Source organism: Sapajus apella, unplaced genomic scaffold (assembly GCF_009761245.1).
Source record: "Sapajus apella isolate SASKATOON/1434 unplaced genomic scaffold, GSC_monkey_1.0 scaffold17, whole genome shotgun sequence".
NCBI lineage: Eukaryota > Metazoa > Chordata > Mammalia > Primates > Cebidae > Sapajus > Sapajus apella.
This window is the reverse complement of record NW_022436957.1, coordinates 28165479-28187948: the sequence shown is the minus strand read 5'-3', so window position 1 is coordinate 28187948 and position 22470 is coordinate 28165479. Positions and strand designations below refer to the sequence as shown.

The following is a 22470-nucleotide window of genomic DNA, read 5'->3' as shown; positions in this document are numbered from 1 at the left end:
AGTATTACTACTTAGCTGAGATTGATGTAAAAAATTAATATGTCCTTAGGGAATATGCAGGAGGTTTATTACGTGTTACAGCTTTTAGAATAATTATCAAGAAGACAAGGACAGCCTTCTAGCTGGCATAGCTTTTATGAAAACATCTTATAGAGGTTTTACAGTGAGACACGTTACCTGCAATCACTTATATCACATAGTCTTTTCTGGAAAAATTTCTTAAAAACAAATATACAAAGTATTAGTTCGGCAAAACAAATTCAGAAATAATATGAGAATTTATAAATAACAGTGAATCTTCCTTGCCACTTTCACTAACTTTGTATGTGTTTATGCATAAAACCTATTAAATTCTAATGAGATAAGCCATTATGCAAATTTTGCTGGACCTGATTTTTAACAGATTTTATGGGAGGAAACAAAAAGCTGATTATGACAAGAGGATATTGTCAGTATTTAAAAAAAAAAAAACTAATGTAGATTTTATTTAATGCCTCAAATAATTGATAACCTGCTCAGTTTCCATTGTCATGGTCATATCAGTGATTAGCTTCAACTTGGAGCATTACCTGTTTTTACTAAATCCATGATTACTTTGGAGTAGAAGATTACTAGAAAACAAAAATGAGTTAGTCCATACTTCTTTTGTCTCTCTACCTAAGACAGGGTTTGGATAGATCCAGTTGGAATCCGTTATTTCTGGTCTAAGACTTAGTTTAGAGATTAAAGAATGGTAATTAACATTTGTCTAGGCATGTTAAGTATATCCAAAGCTATGCTATGATTTCTAAGTTTATATGACAAAAGTTAAAAACTTATTGTTAATACAGATAAGCTTTTGACTACAATCTATGAACACTGACACTTAGCAATTGTAAGTACCATCTACCAGCATATTTACTATTAGATTGCTGCAAAAGTAATCATGTTTTCTTCCATTGATAATAATGGCAAAAAATATGATGACTTTTGCACCAACCTAATAGCAACAATCAAATTATATTTGATATATTCATTGTGAGATATATATATATATATATATATATATATACACACACACATGTACATATATATATCTTTATAAATATGAACAAGTATTAATGGAAGACTTTACATTATCTGAAACAATTAATGGCACTGGAGACTCAATAATGATCATACAATGTCTGGCCCCATATCTCATGAAACTTACACTCTAGAGAGGCTAACAGCCGATAAAAAAAAAAAAAAAAAAAACAAGAAAAATACCAGATACAAATATACTTTCTGAAGAGATTAAAAGGTAATGTGATGGAGAATGTTTGAGGGGGCTACTTTAGACTTGTGATCCAGGTATGACTTTCAAAGTTGATCCAGGAAAACAATTTAGTTTGAGATTTGAATGACAAGAAGGTACCGCTATTTGCAGATCACAGGGAAGTGTAGTTCAGGGAATAGCGCGAGCTAATGCAAAGGCCCTAAAATGAGGACAGTTTGTCTTGCTGGAGGAACCAAAGGGCTATGGAGACTGGAGAGTTGCAGGGTGGTAAGTTAGATGGCTGAGGTCTGAGATGGGGTTGATATATAGTTAGCAGACTGATTACATATGGTACTATCAGTCAGGGCTTTGAATCCTAGACCAAGAGCAAGAGAAAGTCATCAGATTTTATTTAGGGGATAGATAGGTCAAGAAAATGTATCAGTAAGGCCACTGGAGGAAGAAAGAACAGTTATTAGGCCAGTGAAGTTGGCCAGTTAAGAGTTGCTAATGTCTTAGACCAGGTGGTAGTTGTGATAAAAGTATAATCTACTATCTCAGCCAATTAGTTAATTTAAAAACCAATTCTCTGTTTAGTTTTAGTTCTTTTATTCCCCTTTTGACTGTCCAAATGCTTTTTTCTTTGGAAATAGACCTCCTTGCTTTGTGCCTACAGTTACTACCTTTATACAAGTTGCATCTAGGAAATTCTATTTATTCCATAAACCATCAACAATTATACAAAACAAGAAATATTAAATATATAGAGAGAATAGCATGCCCAGATTTCTACCTTATGTAAAACCCACTCCAGTTTGCCTAAGGGATAAGGTCTTGCTTTCCCAAACACTTACTTATGTGAACTGGGGCAATATACACGTTGTTTATGATCTCTACTTTATAGATTAATAAAACAGCAATAGTTCCATGAGGCTGACATACCTCTAAAAGACGCTAGGTGAGAAAGGGTATAAAAAATTAGTTTGTGAATGCACAACTATTATAAAATATAAAGAAAGATTATTGTGATAAATAAGATGATGGGCTATCAGTTAATTATTTTTACCACACCATATCACATTTTATGTATAATAGTTTATGTAAAATAATATATACATATAATTTTTTCTAATTTTTAAAACTTTTTGTAGAGATGAGGTCTTGTGATGTTTCCCAGGCTGGTCTCAAGATCCTTGTGTCAAGTGATCCTCCCACCTTGGCCTCCCAAAGTACTTGGATTACAGAAATGAGCTACCAAACCCAGTCCTCACATATATTTTTTACTTTTTTTCTCCAGCCTTTTCTAATTGCCTTGCTCATTTTTGTCCCAAAGGGTATAGTTGCGGGTCTTTTGTATGGGGATAAGGGGCATGAGCAGGATGATTAGAAATAAATTTGCAGTTATTTTTTCACAATTGCAACATTAAAAAATATGCTTACAAAGGAATATCAGAAAAAAAAGTAACCACACAGATCCTTCTTCCTCTTTTCTTGCTGCTTTATAACCCCATTCTCATTTGATTCTTTCCTTGCTAATGTATTTTCTCTCCAATTCTGGTGCTTTAATGGACATAAATTTATGATGAGGTGAAAGCTAATATAATAAAGAAGTTGGTTAACACATTTCCAGCCATAAAAGAGTTTGGCACGACTATGCTGATATTGGTGAATTACAAAACTTTACCGATGTTTATAAGATTTAAATCAAAACTAAATGCCACTGGTTTCATAATTAAAGTAAAATAATTAACGCAAGACAAAATGCTGACATGATTTGGTTAGAACCCCTTAAGAAGAGTAAGCCAAATGATTTTTTTAAATGCTGTGGAATATACTTTGGATGGTAGGAGGTAAGGGAGAGTTAAGATAAACATAAAACTTCTAACTGTGGACGTACAGGAAGACAACTGACATAGGGACAACAGAATATTTTCTTCTCTATGAATAAACTAATTAATTTGATTGAAAAATGCAACATGCAGAGAGCAAAAAATATTTACTGACATTTTTACAAGGACTCAAAGTTAAGCACAGCAAGTTCCATCAGCTTCTCTGATAATTGTGCTTAGGACATGCAGGCAGAAACTAAAACCTTTGTGATGGTAAAGGAGAAAAATGAAAGCAAGTCAGTAAGGAGGCCAAGTGAAGTTGTGTTCTGGTTTATATCCGCCGGAGAAGAGATATCAATAGTATCTGGGTAGAAACACAAGCCATAACACAGAAAATAATTGTGAATCACCATCAGTGCTTTGACTGGAGAGAAAAATACACCTAACAAATATGGCTCATCTCTTCTGTTTCCCCAAATGTCTATTTGAATCTTCAAATAAGATAGCATATGTGAGAGTGGATAGGGAAAAGGAGGTGCTAAACAAGTGAGTGGGTTATTTTTTCCCAAGTGCAGTGAATAGCGTATTGCACATGTGAATATATGAATGTATGGATGAACAATTAAATTTTCTAGGTAGTTCCAATCTTTGAATTGAATTCATTCTAGTAAATACTTTGAAGGTACACAACCTCAAACTCCTAATTGTGATTTTACTTCACAGTTTAGTAAATTCATTGATTTTTTTTTCTTCTTCCAGTAATGTTAAAGCAAGAATAACTTGCAGATCAAGGTGGTGCAGGACCAGAGGCATCAGCATCACCTGAGAACTTGTTAAAAATGTAGAATCTCAGCTCTCACTCTGATATGCTGAATCAGAATTGTTCAATTTAGCAATATCCCAGGTGATCCCTGATGAGTTTAAGTTTGAGAAGCACTGATATAACAGTAACTGTGACAGAGTAGAAATCTAAATTTCTTTGTAAACCTCTAATTAGATCTTCTGTTCCTTTGTTTCTATCAAGTAAAGTGGGCTAAATATTTTAATTACTTTCTCAGAAGCTCTAAAAATGACGCTGATGATATTTCATTCAGTCTTCATATGTTGATATCATCCCCCATGGATGATTAAGAAATGGCAAGACTCTGGTGAAATAATATGTAACAGAGACAAAATATGAGTGTTGATGAGTATGGACAATTCGATACTGGACTAATAAGAGGCAGGACTTATTTATATATGATAACCTGACTTTTGGTTCAGTTGCAAATGGATATGGTCATGATACTTTTTCTGTAAATAAAAATAATGTGGGATAATGCAGCTAAATGTGGACATCCCTTGTACTAATAATATATTGCATATGACTCATAGTTTAAATTATATGCAGGAATGCTAAATTTCTGGAATTTACAGAAATGAGAGAGCAGTATCTTCAAAAACAGTGCTTTCTCACAAAGATAAATAATGCTGATATGGTTGGGCTCATTTGAATTGTAGTTCCCATAATCCTCATGCGTCGTGGGAAGGATCTGGTAGGATGTAATTGAATCATGGGGTGATTACCCTCATGCTGTTCTCATGATAGTGAGTTCTCATGAGATCTGATGGTTTCATAAGGGGTTTTCCCCTTTTGCTCAGCCCTTCTTCCTGCTGCCATGTGAAGAAGGACATGTTTACTTCCCCTTCCATTGTGATTGTAAGTTTCCTGGGGCCTCCTCAGCCATGCTCAACTGTGAGTCAGTTAAACCTCTTTCCTATATAAAAAACTGATGTTCATTAGAATTACCTGGCTGGATAGCATTTTAAAGTATTAACCCCTGGGCTCCTTTCCCAGAAATTCTGATTGAATTCTTTGGGTATGGGGCTGGGATATCATTATGAAAAGTTCTTTCAGTGATTCTAATCCATCAGCACCTTTTTATATTAAGGCATTATTTATATAAATTCCACTGATTCACCTTTCTGTGATAGTTTGAATGAAAACCAGACTTAAACATTTTATACTTAATAACTCTCTTAATAGAGTATGAAACAAAAACTGAAACAAGTTGATTTTTAATAACTACATATTTAAGTAGATGATGGCATTTTAGATGCATCTAGTTGCATATAAACAATTGTTAAGCTAAAACCAAAACTATATAATCTATTAGAACAATTTTGCTATAATTTTTGAGCCACCATTTTATTTTTATTTGTTTTTTGTGACAGAGGTTTGCTCTTTCACCCAGGCTGGAATGAAGTGGTGCAATCTCAGCTCACTGCAACCTCTGCCCCCCAGGTTCAGGTGATTCTCCTGCCTCATCCTCCTGAGGGGCAGGTGGGGGAGGTGTGGAGGGTAGGGATTAAAATGTGCTTGCCACCATACCTGGCTAATTTTTGTATTTTTAGTAGTGACAGGGTTTCACCATGTTGGCCAAGGTAGGTCTCCTGACTTCAGGTAATCCAGCCACCTCGGCCTCCCAAAGTTCTGAGATTATAGGCGTGAGCCACCGTGCTTCTCCTGAGCCATCATTTTGAATAAGCAAATACGTCGTTTTCATCAGTGCCATTTTAGTTTCTAAATGGCATGCATTTCAAAGAAAAACGTGCATTAAGAGTAAGTTTCTCATATTCCTACTGGTACCTCTCCCTTAATTATAGAGGTTTTATTGCCTGCTTAAATCATTTAATTGTATTTTACATGTAAGACATGTTAATTGAACATCACTGGTGGTTCCTAATATAGATATTCATTATAATACATTACCTTCTTTCATTAGTTGTTTTATTTTTAAATTGAGGATTGCATATATTCCAATAACTGTGAATTATAGAGAATTGGCCCTGAGAGCCTGTTTTCCTAGAGAGCTCACAGCTCTTGGTGATTTTTAAGTTTTAATTGTAATCATCTAGGTTTTAAAAAGTCTATCCATTTATGCCTTTATTAGTTAGTGCCTAGCATATAGTTATGTTTTTGTAATATATTTTTATACATTTTATAATATATTTCCATAAAGCACAAGAAACGCTATTGGGACCACAAAATATAGGCTGAAATTAATGAAGACATGTGCCATTTGTATCTGGAAAATGAAAATTTCAAAAAATGCTATTAATGTTTATTGCTAAATTCCTAAACTTAGGATATCAGTCCTCATAGACATTGCAGGACAAAATAAATTGGTATGGATAAGGACTTTCAAATAAAGATTCAAGGATATTGGCAATCTAATTATCTGTTGGTTTATAGCTGTGCTGTCCAATATTGCAACCGCTAGGATGTGTAGCTAAATTAAAATTATTATAATTAAATATAGTTAAAAATTTCGCTTCTTATCCACATTAGCCATACATATTTTAAGTGTTCATTATCCTCACCTGACAAGTCTCCATTATGCACACACACACACGTGTATGGTACACACACAGAATATTGACATCATTTTAGTAAGTTCTGCTAGACGACACTGGTTAAAGAATACTTGCCTTCCTACATTCTAACAAAGTTTCTGTAAAGCAAAGCTGGCATTCCCATTGAATCCCTTTATATTCATACAGATATGCTTTCATGTCAGGGGGTGGGATGACAGCTCTCTAGTGAAATCATTTGAAAAATACTATTCCTTAGAATGTCATTTACTGCAAGTGACAAAGAGGCCAACTCAAAATGACTTATACCATTGTTCCTTAAAATGCAATTCATGGATAGAAATCATTGACATCCCTTGGGCATTTGTTAGAAATACAGAATCTCAGGCCCCATCCTAGACCTGCTGACCTAGAATCCTTAGTTTGACACACTCTCCAGGTGATTCATATGTACATTGAAGTTTGAGAAACACTGGGTAAAATCAGAAGTATCTCTGTTATGTAACAATAAATCCACAAATGGCATTGACTCTAGAGACCATTAAGTCTGTAACTCCATGTTACCAAAGTCCCAGGTTCTTACAACTTACCTGTTTTGTTAGCTTCTCTCTATTCTTAGATGATCTGAATGATTGGAAGTTTACTGCAGCAGCTCCTGGTATCACATCCTGATGTGCTTTTGTGTATACATACCATCAGGACTAGTTCCTGCACTACACTATTCTAATTCCACTACCTCAGCTGTCTACTGTTATCATATATGTATACTTCATTCACTTTTTGCTTTTACTTTCCTTTCTAAATGACTATTTGAAGGACAGAAAATGAAACCTGGAAAAATGCAAACTGTTTTCTTATCTGTGGTTGGTAGATTTTTATTTTGTGAATTTGACAATTTTTCCCCAAATATATTTACATCTGTAGAATATTAGCTGGAAATATGAAACTCATTTCTCATTTTCATCATTTTTTCAATTGAACTATATGAAGTCATTTTCACCAACCCAGAAATTCAAATATCAGCAATTTCATGTGATTTAATACCATATTTTATCCATGAAAAGTAAAATAGTGCAAAGTTAAGAGCAGAGTCTTAGGTCACACAGTGTTTGTGATTTCTCTACTGGCTTCACATGCCACTGTGCCAGTTCCTCAACCTACCAGCATCCTCAGAAATAAAATAACAATGTCTAGGTGTGGTGGCTCACACCTATAATCCCAGAACTTTGGGAGGTTGAGGCAGGAGGATAGCTTGAGTCCAGAAGTTCAAGACCAGACTAGCCAACATAGGGAGACCACATCTCTACAAAAAAAGTTAAAAAATTATCCAGGCAAGGTGATATACCTGTAGTTCCAGCTACTCAGGAGGATCATTTGGGCCTGGGAGGTCAATGCTTCAGTGAGTTACGATTGTGCCACTGTACTCAAGCCTGGATGTCAGAATGAAATCCTGTCTCAAAAAATAAAAATAAAATAGTATTATAAATATTTACCCTGGCAAGGGTATCATGCAAAAAAAAAATGTTGAATAGATTAGCCAATATATTTTAAAACTAATATTAATGACATTTTAACCCAAAGGTTATCCTCCTCACTCCCTGGAGTCACCCATTTTTTTCAACCACCTTTGGGAAAGAGGACATTTGTGTTGTGAAGGCTCTTAAACTCACCTTCTTATATCAGTGCCTCCTTCATGTTTGCTGCTTCCCCTGGTTTAGCCTTACCATGGACCACTACTCACTTCCTTGCTAGTCACCCAGAAAACTCTGTCCTGTGATTCACCTGCGTTTTACTGATGATCTCTCTTCACAGGCCCCAGTGAAAGAAGGCAGCTTCCTCTTCACTATTACTTTTTTCAATCTTTAGAGTTTTTTCAAATATCAGTACTGCAACAAAGCCCTTCCTTATTTTACGGAAGGGCATACTTGAGCATCCTGAGTCTGATGTCCTTTGATATTTCCCTGCCAGCATCACGTTAATCTATATCTTCTGAGTTTCAGCAGTAGTAACTAGTAGATTAAACACATACCTTAACTAGACTAGCGGTGGTTTTCAAATAAATAATGTCACCTGGATTATTGTTATTCAAAATGTGATCTATGGCCCAGCAACATTGGTTTCACTTGGTGGCTGGTTAGAACTGAAAATTCTTTCACCCAATCCCTTGAATTTAAATCAGAATCACCAGGTGGGCCGTATACATTATAAGCTTGATAAGCTATGATCAAGACCCAGGGGTCACCAAATCCAAATGCCTGTTGTAGAAGCCAGAAAGATAACATAAGGAAGTGAGATGAGTTGTGTATAAAAGAAGAGAGGGGGGGATGAGGACTATGGAAAAGTAGAGAGCCTGTGCTTTGTAAGTGAATTATAATTGTATATGAAGTATAACTGATATTCAATTTTGCCCTATGGGAAGGAAGGTTTAGGGTTGCTGAATCCTCTTAAATGTGATCAAGAATGGTCAGATCTGATATTTCTAGATAATATCTCAAATTTTAAGTATTGGCAAAAATTTAAATTTATTTTCATTTAGTATGAGACCAAATCAGGCATATAGACTACTATTTGCTAATATCTAGTCAAGGCCTATAGTAAAGAAAATAAATATTTTCTCAATTAAAACATCTCAGAATCCTTTCCAACAATGGGATGAGTGCTCTATATTTTCATGCTTGTTAGTATCATCACACCACCACCATCCTTTGATTCTTCTGTTTTCAAACTTATTCTGAGGTTAATTTCAGGCTTCAGACACGTGAAATCCTGCTTTTTGGAGCCTCAGAACCCGTTCTTAGGCAGTTGGCAGTCACGCTTCTCTCTGTAAGTGGAGGTGAAGTCAGGAAGAGAATGCAATACTCTCATGTCAAAATAATTCTTAGTGATTTCCTGGGGATTGGTAGTTGTCCTCTTATTAATGTTAATAATACCTTGGTCTCTGCAGAGTTTGGGTGAGTTGTGTATGTAGAATAAAGTTACCTAGAGCAGTAATTTTCATGTGTGAGTATGCATCAGTCACCCAGAAGTCCTGTTAAAATACAGATTCCTAGACCATAATCAGTAAGTATGGGTCTGGACCTGAGAATTCACGTTTCTAACAAGTTTCTAGGGTATGGGCTGATGCTATTTGTCCAGAGACCACACATTCAGAACCACTAATCGAGAGAAAAAGCAGGGCTCTATTTGGTTGGGAGATGTTGATGTGACTATACCAGTCATTAAAATATTGAACCATTCAGGTTGCACACTGAGTGCTCCCATAAACTACCTGCCTACTTGCCACCCAACCATTCTGCTCCCTACCTCAAAATCCCCAACCAGGTGTTTCTGTATCCCTCCTATAAAAGACAAAACACCTGGATGGGTTCAGGGACTCACACCTATAATCGCAGCATTTTGGGAGGCCAAAGTGGGAGGATTGCTTGAGCTAAAGAGTTGTAGTCCAGCCTGGGCAACATAATGAGACCTCGTCTCTATTAAGAGGAAAAAACAGACAAAACACTTGTGTGTACATCCATTCTTATTAGTCAATCTCTGAGTCCAAGTTTGTAAAATGAAACCACAATAAAACATGAAGGATTACTGGGAGTTTAAATTTCAGATTTGGGGCAGAGCTCAAGAAATCTCTGAGGACCCACAGATTAAGGTAAGCTATGATATTGTACAACCATCCTGTACTTTGTGCAATCAAGCTGCACTGGATTTCCAATTCCTTTGTGATGTGACAAGGCCTTTCACGGGTCTTTCGTTTTGTCTTGAAAGAGTTTATACCTTCCTTTTCACGACTAAAAAGAGTTTATACTTTCCTTTTCCTGACTTCTTACTTCAGTCTTCAGAGTTGTTCAGATATCAGTGCTGCACTGAAGCCCTTCTTTACAGGCTCAACTCAATTGCTCTCCTTTCATAGTATGATCACATTATAACCAAGTAATGGTTGAATGTGCTATATGTATTAACTGTGGCCCTTACCCACCACCCATGTAAAATCCATGGTAGTAAGGGGCCATGTGGGTCTTCCTTGTCTCTCCATCCATAGTATCCAGTTAATAATTGTATCTTTCATAAATGAATAAATTAATTTTTCAAGTCTTAACTCTTAGACTGTGTGTTCTGTGAGGACGCCATTCCCAATGACTGCAGATCAACTTGTGTCCTCTCCTTATACCCTTAGAAGTGTCAATAAATCTAATTATAATGGTTTCCTTGTCATAGTCTAATTATTATTGTCTTTATTTCTCTAATAGTCTCTTAACTGATTGAAATTAAAGATAGGTATTTTATTTTGTCCATTCCTAAAAAATACGAGTTTCCTGCATGGATATGAAACTCAGCAAATATTTGTTGAAGGAAATGTCTGTCTGAAAGCCCAAAGTAAATGATGTTTTCAAATACTAGCAACTTTGTTTTTGCTTCCACTTAAATGGATGTCTCATCTCTGTTGTTTCTCATAAAAATAAAATGTCTACTTTTTGTGTTTGGTAAATGAAAGTTTACTCTCATAGATTTCTGATTGCAGTGTTCCTCATGGTAAATGTGTCTCTAAAATGTTAAAAGTCAATAAATAGTGCAATCTAAATTATAGTAAACAGTCTCAAAAGAACATGAAATGCATGTTGGAAGAAAGCTCCGATAACAACCCCAATACCTCTGGCCAGCTTTGTAGCCATTATCTTTTATATTACTTGTTTACTTCCCCAGTTTCCCTGTAATTTTGTATGAAGAGTGTTAGTGGTATGTAACATTACATACAGGTTCCATATTGGGGTTTGAATTGACTGGCATTAATGTATAAGGATGAAGTCACTGATGGAATTTTGTACCCTTCTGTTTAGTTTTAAATACCCTTGCTGTAATTTAAGTATTGTGATAGTTACTCTGTTTAGCAGATTCATTTCACTTTTCTCTTTCTTGCTCTATATAAAGAGGATGAAATCTAGATTTTCCATCACCCAAGTTCCCTTTGGCCTTTGGTTGCTAAAGTACTTCAGCCAGTGGGAGGCACTGGCAAGAGGGTGAAAGCAGAGATTGTGGTATTTTCCTCTTCCTCTTCTGTTTCTTACTGTGCAGTGGCAGCAATTGTGTTCCTCTTGAGCTACAGCTGCTGTTGAACAGCTCTTCTTCCATGTCTCTAGCTCTACCTGAGCTCCAGAAATAACTCTCTTCCTTTGCTCTTCCAGTTCCAGGGTTGCTAGATCAGTTGTCTTTGTTGTTAGGTCCTGGCTCCTTTACTATCATTTATTATTTTTCCAGCAAACTTTTACATAAATGTGTAAGTAGTCTACTGGCTAAATGCGTTTGAGTGTGTTCTATCTTTCTTGCCAGTAGCATGCAGTGTCCACACACACACACTCAATAGACCCAACTTTTATATTTTATTGTTTTAAATGCTACCAATTTCTAAACATTGCTTTTGAAACTTCACTTTAAAATGATGGATAAAATTGTATGTATTTATCATGTACATCATGATGTTTTTAAGTGTGTGTGTGTTTGTGTGTGTGTGTGTATAGTAGAATGGTTGAATCTAGCTAATCAACATATGCATTACGTTATATATTTATCATTGTTATGATGAGAACATTTAACATCCTCTCTCTTTGCATTTCTCAAGAGTATATTTTCATTAACTGTAGTCACCATGCTATAAAATAGTTCACTTGAATACATTAACTGTGAGTATATATCCCTTGAACAACATATCCATACCTCCTGCTTTCCCGTAACAACCCCAGCCTCTGGTAACCACTATTCATTTTCTACTTCTATGGGATGAGCTGTTTTAGATTCCATATATAAGTGAAATTATGCAGTACTTGTCTTTCTGTGCCTGGCTTATTTCACTTAACATAATATCTTCCAGGTTTATCCATGTTGTTGCAAATGACAACATTTTATTATTTTTTATGGCTGAATAGTATTCCATTGTGTATATGTATACCACATTTTCTTTATCAATTCATACATTGGTGGATATTTAGGTTGATTCCATATCTTGGCTATGAATAGTACTGTAATAAAATTGGTAGTGCAGGTGTTTTTTTTTTTAACATACTGATTTCATTTCCTTTGTACATAGAATTCTTAGTGAGATTTTATATCATATAATAGTTTTGTTATTCATATTTCAAGGAACCTTCATACTGTTTTCCGTAACGACTATACTGACTTCCATTCCCACTTGGAGTGTGTAAAGGTTTCTTTTTTTCTTAATTTGTAATTTTTAACTTTTGCAGGTACCTAGTTGGTACCTTTTTCCTACATCGTTATCAATATTTATCTTTTATCTTTTGTATAGTAGCTATCCTAACAAGAGTGAGGTGGTATCTCTTTATTCTTTTGGCAAGGATATGGTTAATTTTATTTTAACTTTTAAGTGCAAGGGTACATGTACAGGTTTGTTACATAGGTAAACTTGTGTCATGGGAGATTATTGTACAGATTATTTCATCACCAGGTATAAGCCTGGTGATAAAAAGAACTAATGGGTATACCCACTAGTTACTTTTTTCCCTAATTCTTTCCCTCCTACCACACTCTAAACTCCAAGAGACCCTGTGTCTGTTGTTCTCCTCTACGCATCCATGTTTTCTCATCATTTAGCTTCCACTTATAAGTTAGACCATGCGATATTTAGTTTTCTGTTTCTGCATTGCTTTACTAAGGATAATGGCCTCCAGCACCATCTATGTTCTTGCAAAGGATATGACCTTAATCTTTGTTATGGCTGCATAGTATTCCATAGTATTACCACATTTTCTTTATACAGTTTACCACTGATGGGCATTTAGGTTGATTAAGTGTCTTTGCTATTATGAATAGTACTGCCATGACTATATGTGTGTTTGTGACTTTTTGGTAGACTAATTTATATTCCTTTGAGTATATCCCCAATTATAGGATTGCTGGGTCGAGTGGTAGTTCTGTTTTTAGGCCTTTGAGGAATCACCTCACTGTTTTCGACAATAGTTGAAGTAATTTACACTCCCACCAAGAGTGTATGAGTGTCCGTTTTATATATAATGATATCTATAAATATAGTGATATCTCATTGTGGTTTAGATGTGCATTTCCCAGCTGATTAGTGATGTTGAGCATTTTTTTCATATATGTTTTACCCATTTGTTCTTTTTATGATAAATGTCAATTTTGGTCTTTTGACTATTTTCAATCAGGTTATTTGTTTTTTTGCTATGGAATTGTTCTGATTTCTTACATATTTTTGATATGAACCCTCATCAGATACATTTGCAAATATTTTTCCCATTCTGTAGGTTATCCCTTTACTCTGTGAATTTTTAATTTTAAAATTTTATTTTATTGCTGTGCAGAAATTTTTAGTTTGGTATAAGTCCTCAGTCTATTTTTGCTTTTTTGCTTGTGCTTTTAAAGTCATATTCAAAAGTTACTGCCCAAACAAATGTTATGAAGCTTTTCCTCTGTGTTTTCTACTAATAGTTTGATAGTTTTGAGTCTTACATTTTTTAATACATTTTAATTTGGTTTTTCTATATGGCAAGAGATAAGGGCCTAATTTTATTCTTCTGCATGTAGGTTTCTACTTTTCTTGGTAGCATTTGCTGAAAAGAGTGTCCTTTCCTAGTGGTGTGTTCCTGACACCCTTGTCAAAAATCAGTTGACTGCAAATGCCTGGATTTATTCCTGGGTTCCCTATTATGTTCCTTTCATCTGTTTTATACCAATACAGTGCTGTCTTGATTACTATGGAAGAATTTCTTCTAGTTTCAGACTTTGACCTTAGTGGGAGTATGAAATTCATCTTTCCAAAGAACCATATTATTAGTGGTTCCATATTGATCAAGCATCTTCTGTTTCTTTATTGGTTAACATTATTGTATATGGGGATACTAAGAAACTCCTGGCAAATGCCCCTAGTTCTCTGAAGTAGTCCTACTTGCCCCTATTTTATAGGATCAACTCAGTGGATCCTTTGTGTTTAGGTTCTGTGTGGTAACCTCTTTCTCTGTCTGTGGATTCAGCAGCCTGAAGAGCCAAACATGGAACAGGGGCCATCTCATCTTCTAGTTTAAATAAATCATTTTTGAGTTTCTTATAAAAACTTTTACTTTAAGTCAGGTTCTTACTGTTGAGGAGATAGTTGACAGGTAAGCAAGGGACAGAAGCCACAAGGTGGAGAGAGATGGATAAATTCCAATTTAGCTTAATATATATTAGATAATTACATATAGATGTATTTATGGTTAAGTACACACTCACACATCCACACCTTTCTGTCAACCTAGAGGTCCTGTAAGCTACAATACCACAGAAGCGATGAGCATACCTAGCAACAGGATCTTGGGTTCCAGGATCATGGTTTCCAGTAACATTCTACCCACCCCCACCCCTACTCCCCCAAAAAAGGAACCAGAACGCTGTGGAGAAATGGATGATTCTAAAACTAGGAAAGGGAATATAGCAAATGAGCCTGGAGCATTTTGTAGTGCCAGAAAGTAAGAACATGCTCAACTCCACTCCCTCACCCTAAACAAAAATCATATTGATGGGATATGTCAAAGAAGCCAAGTACAAGAGCCCCCAGTGTTCAAAGCTGGAATTGTTTGAGCAAAACCTAAAGGAAAAACTAATAGTGGATTTAGCCCAAAGTATAAAATAACTATACATGAGCCCATGCTGTATAAATAAGTAATTTTGTAAATAAATAAATGGAGGAATAGAGGCAAATCTCCAATGCAGAAAAAAAACCCAAATAACTTATGTAACTTTTCTGCCCCCACGGAGAGGGAATATAACTCCCCACTCCATGGGGGCTGTGTGTAGTGACTTTCTTATTTAAAAACGGTATAAAAAGAGGGGAAAAGATTAACTTTATAGTGAATAAATGTCATACCTATCACTTTAGCCAGGTAGACAAAGTTAACATTGATAAGTTATGCTGAGAGTATATATGCTTGATAAAACGTGATTAAAATGGTCCATTACCTCTGTAGTCTTTAAAAAAACGCCGTTTAATTATAAGGAAATAAAATCAGACAAATCCCCACTGAGAGGCATACTACAAAATACTGGTCTGGGCTGCACTTTCAAAAACTGCCAGAAAAATTCTGAGAAACTACCATAGCCAAAAGCAGATTAAGGAGACAGGACAATTGAGTGTAATATGAAATCTTTGAAGAGATACTGGAACAGAAAAAAATAGTTTAAGGAAATCAGAATATAGACTCTAGTTAATAATAATGCACAAATACTGGTTAATTAATTATAACAAATGTTCCGTAATAACAAAAAATGTTAAAATGGGAGACTGAGTGCAAGTTATATGGTAACTCTTCGTATTATAATCTCATTAATTTTTGTAAACTTAAAACAACCAGAAAACCAAGTCTGTTAATATTAAACACTCTCAGCTATGTGTACACTTTGAGTGTTTAAATGTAGTGATTAATGAAAACTTCAAGTAAAGATTTTAGAATAAAATTATGTATTCAAAATAATACATTCCTAATTCAAATTATATCCTCTTTATAAGATCAGTGTTCAGAATATAGTTTTGAAAATGCTTTAAGCATGATGTTCATAAAGAATATTTCCCTTAAAATAACCATTAACAGTTCTCATTTGCATCTCAAGTTTTGGTTGAATTAATGAATTCACCTTAATATGTTTTCATCCTCAACATAAAGTTGTATAATTAATAGGCAAAGCATTATCCCATGTCCCTGATGCTGGAAATATAACTGAGAACATTTAAGAACTTATTTGTAGGGCTTACAGCTGGGCTGTGAAACTATGCCTTTGGACTTTAAATTCATTATCCAGCCCACTATTTTATGTATCTTTGTTGGGGGGGGGGAGCATCCTTTCACCTATCTATTTCTGTGTATCAAATGACTTCCGAACTTAATGGGTTAAAACAATTTATAATTGTGTCATGACACTGAAGATCGAGTATAAGCAGGGCTCAGCCAGGTTGTTTTCCTATTACCAATGTTATTGCTGGGGTCACTCCTTGGGTTGCACTGAGCTGGAAACTCACTTCTAAGGTAATATTTCATCCTCTAGAATCACTCCCATATGGTCTCTAATGATTGAGTACTCTAGCCTGGCCTCCTTTACAGCATGGAATCTAGGCTACAAGAGAGAAAATATAGAAATGCTGCCAGTTCTTTTACAGCCTACACCTGGAATTGCTGTGGTGTCAGTTACGTGATATTCTATGGTCAAAAAATCACAAGGCCAGGTCATATTCACAAGGATGAAAAATATACCTCATCTCTTGATGGGAAGATTGACAAAGAATTTGTGGCCGTCTTAACCACCACACATATTAAATAATTAGAATGTGAAAAAACAACTGCGAAAATATGCTACTAAGTCAATTATCAGAGGTGGTTTGCACTTCAGTTGGCATGTTCATATTTAGTTGGATATGTGAAACATTTTAGGATTTGTGAATTATGACAGGCCTGAGGAAGAGTAGCTTCAGGGGTGATTGATTGTGGGCTTTTCTTACATCTTTCTCAATGTCCAATAGATACTTCCAAATGTGAACATTCCATATATTATGAATTTCATTGTTTTACTTTGTGAGGTTTAGCAATGTTTCATTAAAAGAGCTGATAATAGACTTCTTTCACATTTTCAGTTTGCATAGAGTTTTAATGGATCTCCAGAATCAGAAACTGAAAGAGTTAAATGACTGGCTAACAAAAACAGAAGAAAGAACAAGGAAAATGGAGGAAGAGCCCCTTGGACCTGATCTTGAAGACCTAAAACGCCAAGTACAACAACATAAGGTAGGTATATTTTATGTTGTATACTTTCCAATAGAAAGCAAACTCTGTGTATATTACCTATGTGTACATGTAATGTATTAATGTGTAGATTAACACAGATGACACGGTTGATGGGAGATTATTAAAACTTAAAGTCAGCCATAGTTTAAAAAGTTTTACCGATTTTTTTTTTTTGCAATCTTTGTTTCAATGGCTTGAATGAATCCCCTCCAAAATTCAGGTGATATTATTAAGAAGTGGGATATTTAAGGGTGATTAATCCATCAGGGCTCCTCCACCATGAATAGGATCGAGGCCCTTATTAAAAAAAAAAAAAGGCTTCACACAGTGTTCTCCTATCTCTTATCCCTCCACCATGTACCATGTGAAAACTCTGTGAGAAGGCCCTCACCAGATGCTAACACCTTGATCTTGGATGTCCCATACTCTAGCACTTTGAAAAAATAAAATTTACGTTCTTCATAAATTACCCAGTCTAAGGCATTTTTGTTATAGCATACATTTGTTGTTGTTTTTTAAAATAACATAACTTGGATTTTTATATTTGGGAAAGAAATCAAACATATTTGTGAATAAAAACAATACAGGGTATGTGATTTATTAAAAATTTGCTTTCCTGGAAGAAAGCCTTCACAGAGATGACTTGTAATGCAAATTTAAATAATAAGACTAATATATTTTTTACGTACTTTGAATTTATAGTAACTTGAAGCCAGCCAAGCTTGATAATGAATGAGGGTCTCTAGCATTGCTTTTCTATAAAATATGACATTTTTAAGCGTTAATTTTTCCATCTTTTTTCTTCAGTTTACTTGTACATTTACAGTTATGCTCCCTTGCTGCCAGAAAGCATTTTTTTCTGTGATTGAGACTTCTACAATAATATTTCTGATCCAAAATTATGAGGATGCTTCATTTTAATAAATGCTATAAAATATTAAAATTAGCTCTGAGTTTTATTGTTGAAACAGGTTCCTGCCCAATTCATGAGGATGCCGACACAGAGAAGATCCTCTGTGGTTGTCCTAGGATTAGGGTTGCCACATTGAGCAAATAAAAATAAAATAACCCTAGCTAAATGTAAATTTCAGATAAACAGCAAATAATTTTCTTAGTGTGTGTCACAAATTATTCATTGTTTATCTGAAATTCACATTTTGCTGAGTATCCTTTATTTTATCTGCAACTCTGCTTATGATCGGTAGTTCTTGGATTTATGGCTTCGAAAGGGAATATCTGCCCCTTTACCTCATACCTCCTAAATCTGCTTTTTCCCTAACTTAATTCTCTCTCTCTATAATACTCTGTCAGATATAGCTTCACATTTCTTCAATGCCAATAAAATACACATTTATTTCTAAGTTCTAGAGGTTTTTTTTAATTTAATGACTTCAGGTTTCAATGACAGATGGGGTCAGCCCTTACCATTACTGACCTCCAGGAGTCCTTTGGCCACAGCAGTTTAAGATCTAGCATTTTAGAAGAGCTATAACTATGGCAATCCCCATCTGCTACACCATAAGGAAAAAAAAACACCAACTATATCATAATTATGTTGAAATTGTGACTGTGATACGTTAACTTGTCACATGGATACTAATTGAATTACTGATGAATAAGTTAGGTCCAGTGCTAGTTCTCTAATTGTACCACTTTTCCTGTGTGGAACATTTACATCTCTGGTTTACACTATGTCTGCTCTCTTGCCCTTGGCCTCCACTGGAAGTTACATGCAGAGAGTGTCTGTATACATCAGAGGCGTCCAACCTGTTGGCTTCCCTGGACCACAATGGAAGAATTGTTCTGGGCCACACTTAAAATATGCTAACACTAATGATAGCTGATGGGCTAAAAGAAATAATTGCAATTTTTTTTTTTTTTTTGAGATGGAGTCTCCTTCTGTTACCCAGACTGGATTGCAGTGGTGCAGTCTCAGCTCACTGCAACCTCTGCCTCCCGAGTTCAAACGATTCTCCTGCCTCAGCCTCCTGAGTAGCTGAGATTACAGATACATGCCACCATGCCCGGGTAGTTTTCATGTTTTTAGTAGAGACTGGGTTTCACCATGTTAGTCAGGCTGTTCTCGAAATCCTGACCTTGTGTTCTGCCTGCCTTGGCCTCCCAAAGTGCTGGGGTTACAGGCGTGAACCTGGCCAAAAATTTTTCAGAATGTTTACAAATTTGTGTTGGGCCACATTCAAAGCCATCCTGGGTCATGGATTGGACAAGACTGATGTACACCTATGGCTTCTCTCTGTCTGATGGCATTTCTTGTGTAGAAACATTTCACCCAGTTTGAAGGTGGACAGGAATGGGATGGAATTAGTGCCACCAGAGCTGCCCTTAGCCAATAAGGAGTAAAAGTTGATAGAGGAATCCAATAGAATCTTTGTCCCTAAGGTGTATTCTCCACAGTCTCTCACAGATTCCCCAGCAAGACTGAGCTCCAGATATCCATAAGGTAACTTCCTGCATATCCCCATTCTCTCATAATGCCTTATGAGTTCACCTTCCAAATAAACCATGTGTTCCCAAATCTTTTGCTCAGGTTGTGTTTTTGGAGGAATCTCACCCAAGACAACCTTCTCCCACTAGAAGCCAGAGTTTGAGTTAAAGTTCTGCCACTAACTGTAATTGTCATTTTCCAAAATCACATAATATCTCAGATTCTCTCTATCTTTACTTTGGAAATAAAAGTGTTGAGTCAGTTTGTTTCTAGTGTTTCTTCCAGTCATAGTTTTAATGTGTCCAACACTTTTGGAACTTGAAGTATTTTAGGAAAGGCCACAATTAGTCCAGTAACACTAAACATCAGAAAGCAGGACACTGGTGCTGGATGCCTGGAGTGTAAAGAGAAAGCCAGGAAGAAGGCCTCCAAAAGAGCAGTGGAAGGAAAATGTTAGCATAGGTATGGATAACTTAGGGCAGCTATGAAGGAAATTCTTAGCTTGGGTTGCTGAACAGACTCTTCATTAAGGTGAGACAAGCCATCCAGGATCTTAATATTCTGACAGGTACCTGAAATGTTTTGTATTTTTTTCTGAAAGATATAATGTGAATGAAATGGAAAATGACTAATATTGTCATGAAATTTAGATAGATTGTTCGTTACTTGAAAGTATGCCATTTCTAATGAGTATGAAATTGCCTTGAAGATAAAATTAGAAACTAAAGAAGGCAACAAGATTATACGCAAGTTGATTATATAACATTTTACATCCAGGAATTGTTTATTTATTTGAAGGGCCTCAGGAGGCCAGAAGGCATTGGTTTGCTGGCTCAGAGAGAACTCCAACTCCTACTTTTAACTACTTGAGCACACTGCAGCAAAGATTTTTTTCATATATATATAATTAAGAAAGATTGTCAAGTCCTGAAAATTTATAATGCTCTTTTGTTACTTGGAAACAGTTTTAGTGAGAAGAAGATGACTTAACTAATCAAACAATTTAGCAAAGAGTTGAATTTATTTAGACATGAAACATGTGCAGTATATTGTGTTTTAAGACTATATACAGCCTAAAAGGAACATTTTGTTAGTTTTACACACTTCATAAAAAAATATATATTCCTCCTTTGTGTAACTGAGTTCAAACTAAGTTTGAATCACTTTGCAGCTTTTCTTCCCAAGAATTGTAAATCATTGAAAATAAGAACATTTCTCCTTCTGACAACAAAATACATCAGTAACCTGAGAGTACCCACTAAAGAAACTCCCATCTGCTGCATCACGAAGCTTCTAACCTAATATAATGCTTGAGTTATTTATTTTTAACTTTGTGTAGATGGACATTAAATTCTTGCACAATTGCCATTTATTTTTTCTTAAAGATGATTGCAGATGACAAAATTAAAGATAAGATATGGATTTTATTGCTGGGAATTGATTTAAATTCTGTTCTGATCAGAGGTCAACTGCTTTCTCTCTCAACTAGAGGGCAAGATTAAAATGTTTGCAAATCTTGCAAGTACACTGTGCATATTACAGATATGCTTCCGTATATTCTGTGACAGGATCCTTTGCTCTCTTCATTTCAACAGCATTTTATTATGAGGCAGGCTAGAAATTTAAACACTGTGAAATGCCAGGAAGATAAGTCACTTTTACAGAATCTGGCAATTAGGTAAGGTAAAGCAATTGATCCTATATGGCAGTTACTATTAAATGTAGCCAAGCTCTTCACTCAGGGTAACTGAGAAAAGTTCATTGGCTGCAACATTTGGGAGAACCCATTCATTCTTCATAGACACTGCTTTGGGGAGAGAATTTAGAGATTTGCTTTAGATCTGGGGCACCCAAGAGTGATTCTGGGGAGTTAACAAATTGAACCTCTCATTCCCCTCTGAAAAAACATGTCGCATATAAGTCTAGATGGTCATTTTTGTCTTCAGGGATAGACTTTATTAGTGAATGTTGATAAAGAATGAAATGATTTCCCTCAAAGGAGTGGCATGATGCTATTGAGAAGTAAAAGCCTTGAGCTTTCATTAATAGTAAAGAAGCTTGCCATTTTGGAAGGCACTTTTATCAAAAGGAAAATATTTAACAGTGAAATCTTTTGTCTACTGGCAGTGAGACTGGGATAAAGTTTAAAGCTCAGTTTACTAGCTCTGTTTTCCATTCTTTTGAAAGATTTAGACTTTTGTCATAGATGCATTATCTCAGTGACATCATCAACAAAGACTTTACAAATTATTAAGATTTGCAGATATAAATATATACTCTACATTTTGACTTCAGTGAAGGTTGTATGTGAAACACTGATTAATACAAACTAAGTAACCTCTTAAAAGCTCAGTCACCTACCCTTCCCTTGAAGGTTACTTAAAGGCAGACATTTGGGTTGCAAAGATTGTGAAATATCCTCATCTGGTGACCTTTAAAATGATCTAGATGTTCATGTAACAGAGAAGGTTTAGGTGTAATTCTGCCAAAGGATCTGACGTTTCATTTCATTCCATTGCATTCTATTCCATATCACTGAACAATCACTCATTATAACACACGGGTGCTGTGAAGAATACAGAAACCAGTCATTTATGAAATCTTGTGGTACACTTAATGCTGGAGGATGTAAGGCTAATCATGGAGGGTGATCATGAGTCTTATATAAAAGACTCAGCCATTTACAGTTATTCTATGAGTAATAGGAAGCCATTATTTATGAGAAATTAAACTAGAAAGAGCAGAAATTTAGGAAAACTTAATATTTAAGATGATATTTCTTGTAAGATAAATGAAAGAACAGAGAAACAGGAGGCCTGAAAACAAGTT

General features: G+C 35.4%; 1 protein-coding gene across 10 annotated transcripts in view; it reads left to right on the top strand.

Moving 5' to 3' along the window:
* DMD (dystrophin) overlaps nt 1–22470 on the top strand; it is a 2282798-nt gene that overhangs the window by 714811 nt on the left and 1545517 nt on the right. For all 10 annotated transcript variants that reach the window (XM_032285804.1, XM_032285805.1, XM_032285797.1 and 7 more), the window contains one exon: nt 17045–17195. In XM_032285804.1, coding sequence (XP_032141695.1) covers nt 17045–17195 — 151 coding nt within the window. The remainder of the gene's footprint in view (nt 1–17044; nt 17196–22470) is intronic.